This window comes from Gossypium raimondii, chromosome 11, assembly GCF_025698545.1.
Source record: "Gossypium raimondii isolate GPD5lz chromosome 11, ASM2569854v1, whole genome shotgun sequence".
Lineage (NCBI taxonomy): Eukaryota > Viridiplantae > Streptophyta > Magnoliopsida > Malvales > Malvaceae > Gossypium > Gossypium raimondii.
This window is the reverse complement of record NC_068575.1, coordinates 39,192,975-39,206,455: the sequence shown is the minus strand read 5'-3', so window position 1 is coordinate 39,206,455 and position 13,481 is coordinate 39,192,975. Positions and strand designations below refer to the sequence as shown.

Below are 13,481 nucleotides of genomic sequence, written 5' to 3'. Positions count from 1 at the left end.
TTAATTTTTTTACATAAAACTTTTTTTCCAGAAAAAAATTGGGTGGTGTTGCCTATGCACCACCCTCCATCCCTCAAACGACCTATTTTCGTATATAATTGAGCATACATACCATTTCAAATTTAATTTTTTATTTTTATAATATTAGTGTAAATAAGTTGCAACCTAACGATTAGTGGCAGAACTTAGTAGAGACCTAGGGGCCGTGGCCCCTCAGTAAAATTTTAATTTAGACCATTTATAATTTATAAAATTTTAAATTAGTAAAGATAATATTACACTTTGACCCCCAAAAATGATAAAAAATTGATTTACCCTTTAAAAGTGATAAAGATATAGGCTATTAAAATGATAAACTTGCATTTTTACTATCGTAAAAATATACAATTTAATTCTAGTCCCCAAAAAATTTTCTAGCTCCGCCAGTACCAATGACCAACACACCTTCAAGTTTAACTCTCTTCTACTAGATGACGGACACCGGACGGTGGATACCCGACACACATGCACCACCATCGATCTCATATTCTTGCCTGATAAGCGAAATAACAATTTGAGACTTTAAGTATTACTTTTATTTATTTATTTTCCATATTTTCAATAATTGCTTGCAAAAAGTGCATGGAAAATCTTGTTCTATTGTATAAAGCACCCTGGGTCCAAACATTGGCATATGGGATGCTGAGCTTTTTGGTCAATTTTTATCTGTTTTGGACTATTTGTATTAAAGGAAGAAAAAACAGCAAAAATCGATAAACCCAACCCAACTGATCAAATTCAGTTCGTTTATTTCAGTTATATCTTTAATTTCAGTTTAGTTAATATAAAATTTTCGGTTATTGTCATAAAAAAAGCTGATACAATAAAATGCACATCCCTACCTAAAACATAAAAGGATAAGTAAGACCCGAAGTCACTAAACTATTAATAAATTTATATTTTGGTCACTCTATAACATTTATTGCCTGACGATCGCCGGGTCTGAACTACATGATTCACACTCATTGTTGGAGCAACTACAATAAACTTCAATATAATTCAATCATTCTAACATGCTAATTAGTATAAAACACTTCTCCATTATGTATAAAATCGTTTTTGGATCTTATATTAGTTTACGAAAACTCTTTTGCTATCTCAAGGTTAGTTAAGGACTTAATAGAAAAATTTTCAAAATCTGCGAGTTGATGTCGCAACGTCATGGCTTTCACGTTGCGATATCATCAGTCAGTGCATTACGTCGCGACTTCAGAAATCTCGATGTTGTAAGGTCACTCACTGTTGATCTATGTCGTGACATTGGGGACTTGTGGTCACAATGTCACCCCTGTTTTTGACAAAAATCACATTGGTACACATTCAATGTTTTTAAATCCCGTACTTTTATTTTTAAAAATATAGTCCTATACTTTTTGAATTTAAAATTCAAGTATATTTATTATTAAATCGTTAAAATTCTTCTATTAAATTCTTTAGTGTAATATTTTAAAATTAAAAAAGAATCACTTGATTATCATGTAATACAAAAAATAACATTTAAAATATTGATTATGATTTTTTTTTCTTAACACCTATTCGAATTTGTCAATGATAAAATAAATTTTTTATCTCTTAAATTATCTCCAACAACTATCCCATAAATTCTTCCTAAGCAAATCCTCCATCAACTCCGAATGCACTTAAAGGATAAAAATAAGGATAAGTAATTTCAACACTTCAAAGCTCTCTACTTCTTCTCCTACATGAGTAGATGATGATGATTCTACGGGCACGTGATGCTTGCATAACTAGATTAAAACACAAGTTATTTAAATATTAAAAATGTTAACACAAAATCTTTGATTGTTTGAATAGAAAATGGGGCAGATGGTCAAAGTTTTCAATAATCTCTATCAAAGACTTGAGGAAATATATTAGTTGATTAATACTTCCAGGAAATGGAGAACATCAAAATCCGAGCTAATCCAATTGAAGAGCCCGAAGTATTCATGGCTAGATTCCTTGCAGGTTTGAACCATGAGATTGTAAATATAGTTGAATTGCAACACTATCTTGAAATTGAAGTGCTTCAAACTGTTATCACTATTGATAAGTATTTGAAATTTAAAAGGGCACCTAGATTGTTTAAACGAAGAGATGAAAGGTTTAAGCCAAATGAGCCTACAGATCCATCCAAAGATAGAAGTATGCCTAATACATTTCGTGGTTTTACTTGTAATAAATCTTCTCAAAGTTTCACCAGAAAACTTAAACACACATCTTACTACAAGCTCCAAGGAAGGGGACATCGTGCTATAAAATGCCCCCATTAATGTCTTTAGCGATCCAAGAAAATGGTGAAGTTGATTTTTGAGTATGATAGAGAAGACGAGTTCGATAAAGAGTCTCCTTTATACTAATGACGATGTTGCTGATGATACTATTGATGAGTATGAATAACAGACTCTTGTTGCTAGAACAACTTAAGTGTCCAAGAGCAGAGAGATAACATCTTCTATGGAAGTGCTTCATTAATGGACAATCGAGTGGTAGTTGTAGCAATATATAAGTTAATGAGAGCTTTATGTTAAAAAAAAGCTATCTATTTTCTATGTACAACTTATGAATTTATACAATTATAATTTTGAAGTTTCTTCCCTTATAAACCATTTAGTGAAATTAGTAAATACAAAAATTTTAATAATTAATGAAATGATCACAATTTCAAATTTAAATACTAATAATATCTGTCTCCTAATAATATTAAAATTATATATAGTTATCATTTCATAGATTCATTACTATAATTTCATCCATAAATTAGTAAATATTAAAAACTTTCTTATATCAAATTTTATAATAAAGAAATCAATTCAAAAGTATGGAATTTAATTATCAAAATTGTTGATTAACAAACTAAATTTTAATTATATAGATATAAATATTAATTTGAAATTGAATTAATTAAATTTTCGTATTTAATTTTATTAATTTTAAAGTAAATCAATAAGATGTGAACTCTTCTCTTAAATATTAAGTAATTTATGTTTAAATAAATAATAATATTGCATATTTAGATAATTTATATATTAATACTAAAAATTCTATTACACACGTATACTTATGAAAATCACAAATTTAGAGCAGAGATGCTTGTTTAAAATATACAATAAACAATGAAGCGTATGGTGTGACACTAACTCAATAAAAGACTTAAATAATCATATAGATAATGCATTTGAATGAGTTTATGTCACCCGATTGCAAATTTTTCAAAAATCTTTTATTTTATAAAACAACAAATATTATTTTCAAAGTATTTATTTACTTTTATATTTTGATAAAATAGAAAAAAAAAGTACAGAGAAATGAATCTAAAACACCTTAATTTTCATTCTTTCTACTAATTCAACCAAAGCCATAATTATGCCAATTCATGAAATTTAAACATTAGTGAATTTAAGAGTCACTTATACTTAAATCTTGAAACAGAACTTCAGCGGGTTCTTCTTAAATACCGCAGGATGCTCCTATCCAACACTTTGATCAGTTCAGAATCAAGCATAAACCGCAGTGCTCTTCTTCTGGAAATACTCCTTTTAATTTACCCATACATTCTTAATCATTTAAATTTAATCCAAATCCACCTGTACACAAAGACACAGATATATGCTTTTACAGTTTAACTGGACACTGAAATCATCATCTGCTATTATTATTAGAAAACATTCCACCAAAAATTAGAGTTTTAATTAGGGAGAAAGGAAGAAATTCCTTAAAAACCTTGCTAGCTATATGACATGAACAACAACAATAATAATACTTTTTAAGTGTAAAAGTAGTTATAATTTAAGTGGAGGCCAAATCAAAACTGATCTTAAACTTGTAATACTTAGTTACTTTGTTATTATACTACAAATAAGAAATTTTGAGGATATGAAGGAGGTGGCTTGCCAGGCAGTTCTTCTGCTGTCACTATTGCAAACCAATCTCTGCTTCAATACCGTTTATTTCCGTTTCCTTCGCAATCCCATCCGGGATTTCGCATATCTGGATTGATCATTAAGCAAAACCTAAGAACACAGTAGAAGAAATGCAATGCAATTGAAAGTGTATAATGCTGATAATCAAAGGATACTCCAAGCGCATGCCGTCTCCGGCTGGTGATGAGTATAGAATTGTCCCTTGCAGAGAGTTGATTGCACCAGTTGAACAAGCAGTATCCTATAAACAGCATTGCATGTTAAGCTTGTAAGTTAGCTTCTTTATATGTAAAGAAAAAAATACTCATTCATCGCTCCTACTTGCAATGCTAAGAGAAGCAGAGATCATTTGTTCATGCAAATTACAGAGGTTCACAAATTAATGAGCTTTACGCATTCAAATACCGTATGTCAAAAACTGGAACTTAAATCTGGCCCAAATCACATAGATTGAAAATAGGTCTCACTTCTTCACAACAGCCAACAAAAGGAAAAAAATATGGCCTTTTCGAAAATACACAAAGCCTATCCCTTAAGCCATAACTAGATGAAGTATAACACTTGAGCACCTTGCACATTAAGCTAGAACAAGTGCATTATTCTCATTTATCAAATAGAACTACTAGTTTTTTCTCAAGTATATTAGAGAGAGAGAAATGAAGCAAACAAAGAAGCGAATAGACAACAACATACAAACAAGAGAGGAATTACATACCTGGAAATCAACAAATGCAACTGGAGCTCCATACGTACTCTGCATTTTCAACTTCAGAAACCCAGGGCATCTGACAGAAGAAACAGAAAGTTATACATAATGAGCACATTTTATATGGCAAAATATCTCCTTTTACCTTGAAAATACTTGAATTAGTTCCTCTTCTGTACAACTTGCCCCTAGATTAGCCACAAAAAGTGTCGGACATGGGCTAGCACTCTGCAAAAGTGAGAGACTGAAGAATTATTTTGCTAATGTATATGAGAAAAAAGGGCACTCTAATAATATTTTGCCTAACAAGTTAAGTTTCATTGATAAGATTCACTACATGATTGAAAAATGCAACCTTTTACTGGACACTTAGTTTGTTTCTCTTCAAGGTTTATTTATTAACAGGCTCAAATTATTTCAATTGCAACCATGATCTGTTAATCCTGGTTTATCCTTCTACACTAGAATTCTTTCAGGAGCCTTATGGGCTTCCAAGAAGAAGAAAATGGGGTGATAACAAACTAGGTAACAGTGCTATGAACGTGCCAGCTAAATTTGCATCTAAATGAAAGATCTTATAACTATTATTTCCTAGGTAGGATGCTTGATGACAAAAAAAAAAACAAATGACATTTTAACCAGGAAAGATCTAGAGAATGTTCCCCATAAAATCCCAAACAAAAGGAAAAAAATACATGGCAACTCACTGATGTATTTTTATTCACAAGTTCAAGCAAAAAGATATAAGCATTTTTACCGATTTCATAGCTGTGGACTCAGCATTGGCATCAACATTTCCCGAACTGAACAGTTGCAAAAAAAAAGAAAAAAAAGGAATTAGAGAAGCAAAATTCTCAAAAGAAAATCCTTTACTTCAACACCGGGGAACAGGGCATGAGCCCTAGACCTTTCATTTAAAGTAAACTATGACGTGCTAAGTCATCTAGAAGCAATCACTTCCAAGGAATAAAAATGTGCTCAAGTAGTGCAGATGACCTTTGTGCAGGTGGATAACCAATCATGCTGTAAGCAGAATTACCCATTCCAGACACATGAACGCTTCCAAAACCTGCTAGTGTCCAAGCGTGTAAAACATGTGCAATGTGAGCTTTAGGCGAATGTGTCCTCCATGTGAGTAACTAATTTGTACTTCAAGTGTAACATCATATGAACAATAGACAACATGGATTGAGTAACTTAACCATATCAACCAGCAATGAACACAAAGCTTAAAAGATTATGGGAACACGAAAAAGTCCAAGTAGAATTCTAGGAGATTATCTTACACGAATCACTGGTAGACCTCGAAAATGATCCCCTCGATTTCTTATTAGAGCCAGTCCATTCCTCATCTATTTGCCATAACCAAACCAAGTATACATTATTCACTACTCAGGTTCAAATTGTTTCAAACATACAGATGATCATATTGCAGAAACTTAAATTAAAAACAAGAAACAGAACAGGCATCAACCTGTTCTTGGGTGCTTTGATCGGGAATTTGATTTCGCAAAATCAATGAACAAAGTTGATCCTTTCTCAAGATCAAACACCATTCCCTGTAAAACAAGGTGCCAAAAGATGGGGCTCTCAACTGATTTCTAAAAGAATTTCCAATGCCAATTTGGTACTCATAAACAAATTCAACTATTCTAAAATTACCATAATAATTCATCATTTATAATAAAAGTTACGAGTTCGGAGTAGAAATTCCAAATATGATCAAAACACAGAAGTTCTTACATTAAGCGCCTGCATCGCGGCGAGCGCAGACTGTTGGTCGGAGAAGACAGCAAAAGCGAACGGCTACAACAGACCCAACCATACAATGTCAACGATTATAAAAAATGAGATTCTTAGAATTAATTTAAGAAAAGAGGACCTGAGAATTTTGGCAGGTATTGGGGCTCCGAAGATGGGATGATTCATAACCGGGAAATTCGCGGAAAAGATTGTAAATCTCGCGAGGCTTAATGTCTTCGGGAAGGCCGGCGATGAAGAGGGTCCGAACGGAGTCATGAGAAGAATAAGCAGCGACGTGAGGAAAGGAATATGAGGGGAAAGGGGGTGGTGGGGGCAGCGGAGGTTGTTGGTGGGGGATGTAGGAGTGGTAATGGAGGGGAGGGGCAGCAGCACCAGGAGGAGGAGGAGGAGGAGGTGGAGGCGGCGGCGTCACAGCAGGTGGAGGGGTTTGGTAGTAAGGGTAGTGAGGAGGGAGAAGGGCTGAGGGTGGAGGATAGTAGGCAGCCATGTCGTCCATAGCTTCTTTCTTTTGGTCAAATGGCACCGGCCATTGTTAATGTAATAATAATAATAATAATAATAATAATAGTCCAATTAACTAAATTATTTTTTAGATCTAAGAAGCAGAAAGGCAAAGTTGGATGTCTCAAATATTTAATATATGAACTCCTATGCCTTCAAATTACAAGTAAAACCATATTCCAATCTTTATCATTAGTTCATGGATCCCACTTAAATCATCACTCCATTTTTTTAAACAATTTTATTCAAACACACATTTAAATTTTTATTATCTTCTTAATGTTTAATTGAGTTTATTTTATAAATTTTATTTATATTTTAATTAATTATGTTTTAGTGTTAACTAATCTTAATTTATTTAATTCAGCTTAATTATTAATTTCGTACATTAAGAAATATACAGTTATATTTAATTAAGATGAATGTGGTAAATATATATTTTGAATATTATTTAAATAAATAAGTTGAAACATAATTTAATTCGATAAAATTGAAGGATGAAATTGTAAAATTTTAAATTTTCAAGTTCTAAGAGTTTGAGTATTAACAAAAAATTTTACATTTTGTGAATAATTTGATAAAAAATAATTTATCAGTGGAATTTAACATCCCACAACATTTGTAAAGATAATATTATAAAGAAAAATTATAGATGATAGACTAATTTTAAGAAGTTAAATAAAAATAAACATATCCATGAGTTGAGCAGCTTTCCTGATTTGATAGGTTTGTTCTAAACTCGGGTAAGGATTTTCAAGGTTCAAACCAACCTAGCTCGGCCTAGTTTTAATTTAAAAATTAAATAAGTTATTTTTAAATTTAAATTTTATTATAAAATATATTATACTTATTATGAGGAATAGTATACTTTTTAGTCTTTAAACTTGACAACAACTAAATCCACTTTGATATTTGAACTTAACAATTTGATTTATTTTCACCATTGAACTTAAAAAATATAAAATTTGTTGACATATCACTCTAATATTATGCCACATCATTACTTGAAAATTAAAACAAAAATCTAAGTTATGACATATAATCTCAAAGTATTGCATAACCAAGTCAATAGTTAAACTGATCAAATCATTGATTCACAATTCAATCAGCTCGATGAGTTCAACTACTAGACCAACAATAAATATTAGATAATAAACATTTGAACCATACAACTATTAAATTTTATCCTAATTTTTAATTTTATTAAGTTTAACCAACCAATACAATCTTGTTGCAAACACACTACCTAGACAAAATCCAAATTTAGAGATTACCAAATTCATATATATATAAAAGAGTAGAAGAACCTAAATACCAAGTTCATCCCTTACCAATAATTTTAAAATATTTCAATAATATTTGACAGTTAAACTGACCAACGTGCAGGGTATAAACACAAGTGAACCCCATAAAAGGACAGGATAGTACAAATGCTAAACAATAATAGAAAGAAAATTGTAGGTACTTGGGATAGAACTCGTTTCATGTCCTTGGCCTTGAAACAATTGGCAATTTCGAGTACTAAAAGCTATTGGCATATTTATTTGAGACATTGGTGGATGCTCTGCTGAAACAAACACAGTCTGAATGAAAAGCAAGCCTCACTTTGGAGCTATCAGTCTAGTAGTATAAAATTAGAAACAACCATTAATCCGAATCCGATGAGAGTTGAAATACCAATGCTGGTTCATACAGTTTATATAGATTACCAAATACCCAAGGAAGCATATTTTCTCTTAGCAAAAGCCAAGTCTAGCATTATACATGAGGCAAGCAGCCAACCCAGCCGGCATTTTACCAGCAATTTCATGGAAAGTCTTAGTTACTATTTTTTAATAACAACAGACTAGACCAGAGGTGGGTACTGCTTGGCTTGCTGGCGAACCCTTCTCTTATATTCATTAGCATCCTGCATATACCAAAACAAGATTATGTATGTCATTCTTTGATTTTGATTACCATAATCCAATACCTCATTCAATCATGTTTAAAACACCCAAATTTAATGAACTAAAAATACAGTTGCCCCTAATATCAGGAAGTTTTAAAGTCTTCGCAAAATCTCAACTTAAGAAAAATACCTGGATGAAGAGGTGATACCCTTCAGTTTGAGCAGGATCAGCAGGGTTTGGAGCATCCAGAAGATCTTGGATTCCAATAAGAATCTGCTTCACAGTTATGGCTGGTCTCCAACCCTATGTACAACATAAGAATGGCATGAAAATTCAGGTTGGATAGACTGAAATACAACTATTCAAGCACGTAACCATTATTGAAGAGAAGAAGATACGTACACTATCCTCATTTAGGATTGAAAGGCAAACAGTACCAGATGGATAAACATTTGGGTGGAAAAAGCCCTGGGGAAATTTACACTTTGGAGGCTTGCTGGGATAATCTTCACTGAAATGGAGCGTGAGCGGGAAGTAGCCACCCTCCCAATCAGTCTGTAACATAGATGATGCAAGGAGTTAAGCTATCCAAACATTAAAAGAAACACAGCTACAACTATTCAAACATGCACACTTTCTTTAAATACTCCTCTCTATATATTGACACAACACTCTCATGAGTCCTTTTAATCATATATTTGACTTTCTAAACATGATTTTTTAAGAAAAAGAAGCATTTTGACGACTTTAATAAATGCTCCAGATAAAATTACAAGCATCCAGACATCACACCTTCAAGCTTGTCCATATAAAGAACAAAAACTCAGATCTGAATAGTAAGGACAGATAGATAAAACGAGTTGGGCAAAAATAATATCAAGAGGAATTGAATAAAAGTTGCAGACATCATTCAAGAAATTAATATACAAGGCGAATAAGGAAACCGACAACCAAAATTTCAGAGGTGCAATATCATTACAAGATCAAAACCAATACCACAAAGCTGTCACTCTTCAAGTTAAATAACAACCACCAATGCTGCAAAGAAAATCTAAAACTTGCATCACAAACTTGTTAGCGCTCAATCTGTCTGCAACATATAAATAGTCAAAAATCTCAAGACTTAAAATTCTAGAAAAGGCTGTTTGAAGTGCCATGCTACTTGTTGAAATTGTTGATGCCTTAAGAAGCAAACAGTGAGCTACTAAATCCCAAAATCTTTCTCCTGGTAATATCTAGAAATAACCATGCTTTAAATGGTGATCCGCTTTCCAAGGTTAAGAGACAATAAAAATACATATTTTTATCACCACCAGATGAATTTTAGGAAAATATAATAATGGTCAATAACGCAAATGAATCTACATTAACACAGAATAACAATGATGAATGCAACCTAATTCTAACCAACACCCCACACCAGGTTAATTACTGAATAACTAACAAAGGACAAGAACTTCGATCTATGTTGGTGAACCACCAAATAAAAACAGCCAAAAATGATAGACAAAATGGACTGTCATGATATGCAATTCATGTTAAAACACGCCTCTGTGTGCTTGTGTACTAAAGCAAAGAAAAGAGAAAGAGAAAGCTAGAGCTTCAGCAACCATTAGAACTCCTGAAACAGAAAGGAAGGAGAAATGTAAGAATAGCTGAGATACTCATAACAGCTTCAGACAAGAGGGAAGTGCAGAGGAATTAAAACTGATAGCAATTAGTTTAAAGCACCTAATGATAACAGAACTCTAGTGTAGGGGCCACGAATGCCACATAACCATTCTATAACCCATTAAAATGAGGATAACAGTACCAAGTTGTGAGAATCTGAGAAACAACAACTAATATATTGCCAGGCTTCGAGTCCACAAGTCCTTGTTCACAACATGATTGATAAAATCATGTAAAGCTGACTAGTATAGAAAATCTACATACAGTAACATACTGACCATCAATAGACGATTGTTTAAATATAACGAAAACTTACTTTCTAAAAGCCTAAAATCCATTATTCCTTCCCCTTTCTATGTACCCAAAAGAAAAAGAAAAACAATATTAAATTGTCAGCACACAGACTTCAATATCCATCCATGTTTACCATCAATCACCATTTTCCTAAAATTCTCGGGAAAAAACAAAAAAGAAAATAACATATTATGTAACCCACAAATATATGAAAAACTTGTTTAGGCTCGGCATTCTGAATGCGAGCTAGTCATACAAACCACGCATATACCATATGCACCATAATAGAAAGAAATATTCCTATTATCCTATATGGAAAACACAGGACTCAATTTAATCCGGAATTATCAATATCTTTGCTAGTCCATGTTTTAACCCAATAAAATCACATAAAACTTGGGTTCATTTACATCAATCAGCAGCGCCCTCTCTCTTTAAAGGAAAAAAACCTCTCTAAGACCAAAATGAAGATACGAACCCTAAAATCTTAAAATCTTACACAGCACAACAGCATCCACGTCCAAAGAAATAAGAAATAATTGACGAACCAAACTCAACAAGCAGAATCCATTAAACTTTACCGACGATAATGAAAAAGAAAAATACAGAAATTAAATAGAAGTTCTTCGACTTACTCCTGCTTTACCAGGGATCGTGCAATGCCACACCATCAAATTGACCGTTCCATCAGGCAACGTCTCTGGTTTCGCAACAAAACCCTAAAATTTCAACAACAAAAAAATCAAACAAATAATAAAAAAATTTAAAACATGAAACCCAGAAAAAAAGAAACAAGAACAGGGAAACAAACTCCACGGACATGGGGATGGTTCTTCCTCCATGCCTTACGTTCCTCGGCGAGTCGACCACGCGCTATTCCTCCCGACATCTCTCTCTCTCTCTCTCTCTCTCTCTCTCTCTCTCTCTGTGTCTTGTCTTTCACACTCCGGCCTTCTCTTTCTCTCTCTAAAACCCTCACCCAAATGTTCTCTCTTCTCCTTTCTTAAATAATTGTTTTTTTTTGTTTAATTTTAATTATAAAGAAATTATATTAAAAACAAAAAAAGAAAAGAAAAGGGGCGTTGATGGAATCGACTTTTCCATTTTCAATTTCTCTTGGTCGTCTAAAATAAAAAGAAAATAATAAAATATTAATTATTTTGGTCTTCCGGTTGTGCCCTTGATGAAGAGAGGAGTCGTTGCGCCGAGTTGACCGAGAGAGAAACATACGGTAAAGATTTGATCTGGTGGGGGTGGGTCCCAATCCCAAGGGGTACCTTCGTTCCTTTAAGATATATGTAGATTTAGGTTGGATTAATTAATCTTTGGTTTTAAAAAGTTGAAATACAAAAAAGTCAATGAATTAGCTGTTGAATTATATTCCGGCGTGAAATCCACGCCACTATACTCCTCACCAGTCACGTGCCTTCTTTTATTGGGCCCATTATTGGATCCATTAAAGCCCGAGGTTGTTTCAATCTTTACTTGTTGAACGCAAATAGCCTTTTTTTAGGATTATATATATTTAACTCTCATTTAATTGGTTGATGTTGGTATTTGAATTTCAATTTATAATTATGCTCTAATCTACTTAGAATATAATGGTGTAATTTCATATTATGATATCTCACAAACTATTAATAAATCTTTAAAAATATAGAAAAATATTTGTATGTCCAAATAAATGTCTAAATTCATTGTAAATGTGTGTTTCTTTTAATATTTTTATTTTTAAATTTTAAAATGTGATATTTTAGAAAAAAGTTCAAGTATTCTTTAGAATTTGTTAAATTTTTGTGACATTTTTAGAATTATTTTGAAAAATCTCATGTATTTTTAGAAAATTTTAGAATTTCTTTACACTTTTCTAGATAATTTTGTATCTTCAAAAAGTATATTCTATATTCAATAAAGTATAAAATTTCACATAAATTTTTCGCGGATCTCTCGCTCTTTTTATGCATTAAATAGATCATTTGTTTTTGTTTCAATAATTATGGGGTTTGCTTGAAAATTTCTGGTTTCATCATGTTCTCGGCCTTTTTCTTTTCTTTTTTGTTGAAAATATTTTATTGAGAGAACATTTTAGTTGTTACTCTTTATATATTATTATATCATTATCTTTTAGTAGTTGGTATAATTATTATAAACCTCGAGGTTTTGTGAACTATTGGTCTATTAGTAGTTGGTATAATCATTTTAAAAAGAATAAAAATATATAAATTTACTAAGAAAACTCATCCAAATCTAAACAATATGATACTTATGTTGATCTAAATCTAGATATTAATTTGTCTAAATTTATTCTAGAAGTGAAATAATATTTTTTATATTTTTATTTTTATTAATGCTTGTCACGTATCATAATGTTAAGCTATCACATGTCTATTATTAATTGTCAATGCCACACATCCGCATTGTAACAACATTACAACAAGTACATGTGTAATGAATTTCAAGTTCAAGTGCCAATTACATCCATAAAAAATATTTGAAAAAGCTTTTAATTTGTAGTTGCTCTAATTTAATATTTAAATTATTGTTATAACAAAACACTTATGACAAAGTGAAGTAATAAGCAAAGTCTAAGAGAATAAAGATCAACCCACAATATCAATTAAGATAGTTCGGATTCATCAATTCTACTTTATAAAGCCTTGCTCGAGAGAATGATTATATTTACTAATTAAA

General features: G+C 31.9%; 2 protein-coding genes and 1 long non-coding RNA gene across 5 annotated transcripts; all 3 read right to left on the bottom strand.

The window, feature by feature from the left end:
• Positions 1 to 3,666: 3,666 nt before the first annotated feature.
• On the bottom strand, positions 3,667 to 6,982 carry LOC105803945 (RNA-binding protein L). Of its 2 annotated transcripts, none has more exons than XM_012636398.2 (10): positions 6,551 to 6,982; positions 6,412 to 6,474; positions 6,143 to 6,227; positions 5,955 to 6,020; positions 5,665 to 5,740; positions 5,426 to 5,471; positions 4,814 to 4,896; positions 4,678 to 4,747; positions 4,118 to 4,203; positions 3,667 to 4,029 (listed from the first exon to the last, which is right to left on the bottom strand). In XM_012636398.2, the coding sequence occupies exons 1-10, from the start codon at positions 6,926 to 6,928 to the stop codon at positions 3,987 to 3,989; spliced, it is 996 nt and encodes a 331-aa protein (XP_012491852.1). In that variant the 5' UTR covers positions 6,929 to 6,982; the 3' UTR covers positions 3,667 to 3,986. The 2 variants fall into 2 exon arrangements, with proteins under 2 accessions (XP_012491852.1, XP_012491853.1); XM_012636399.2 differs by having other exon boundaries at positions 5,665 to 5,737; positions 6,551 to 6,980.
• A 1,539-nt stretch (positions 6,983 to 8,521) lies between these two features.
• Positions 8,522 to 11,799, bottom strand: LOC105803946 (SUMO-conjugating enzyme SCE1). Of its 2 annotated transcripts, XM_052623868.1 has the most exons (6): positions 11,611 to 11,799; positions 11,426 to 11,509; positions 9,822 to 9,863; positions 9,228 to 9,380; positions 9,015 to 9,128; positions 8,522 to 8,842 (listed from the first exon to the last, which is right to left on the bottom strand). In XM_052623868.1, exons 1-6 carry the CDS (start codon positions 11,677 to 11,679, stop codon positions 8,780 to 8,782), a joined length of 525 nt encoding a protein of 174 aa, XP_052479828.1. In that variant the 5' UTR covers positions 11,680 to 11,799; the 3' UTR covers positions 8,522 to 8,779. The 2 variants fall into 2 exon arrangements, with proteins under 2 accessions (XP_052479828.1, XP_012491855.1); XM_012636401.2 differs by lacking the exon at positions 9,822 to 9,863 and having other exon boundaries at positions 11,611 to 11,790.
• Positions 9,884 to 11,419, bottom strand: LOC128034874 (uncharacterized). Its single transcript, XR_008190945.1, has 2 exons — positions 10,639 to 11,419; positions 9,884 to 10,446 (listed from the first exon to the last, which is right to left on the bottom strand). It is a non-coding gene; the product is annotated as an uncharacterized LOC128034874 (long non-coding RNA).
• Positions 11,800 to 13,481: the final 1,682 nt, after the last annotated feature.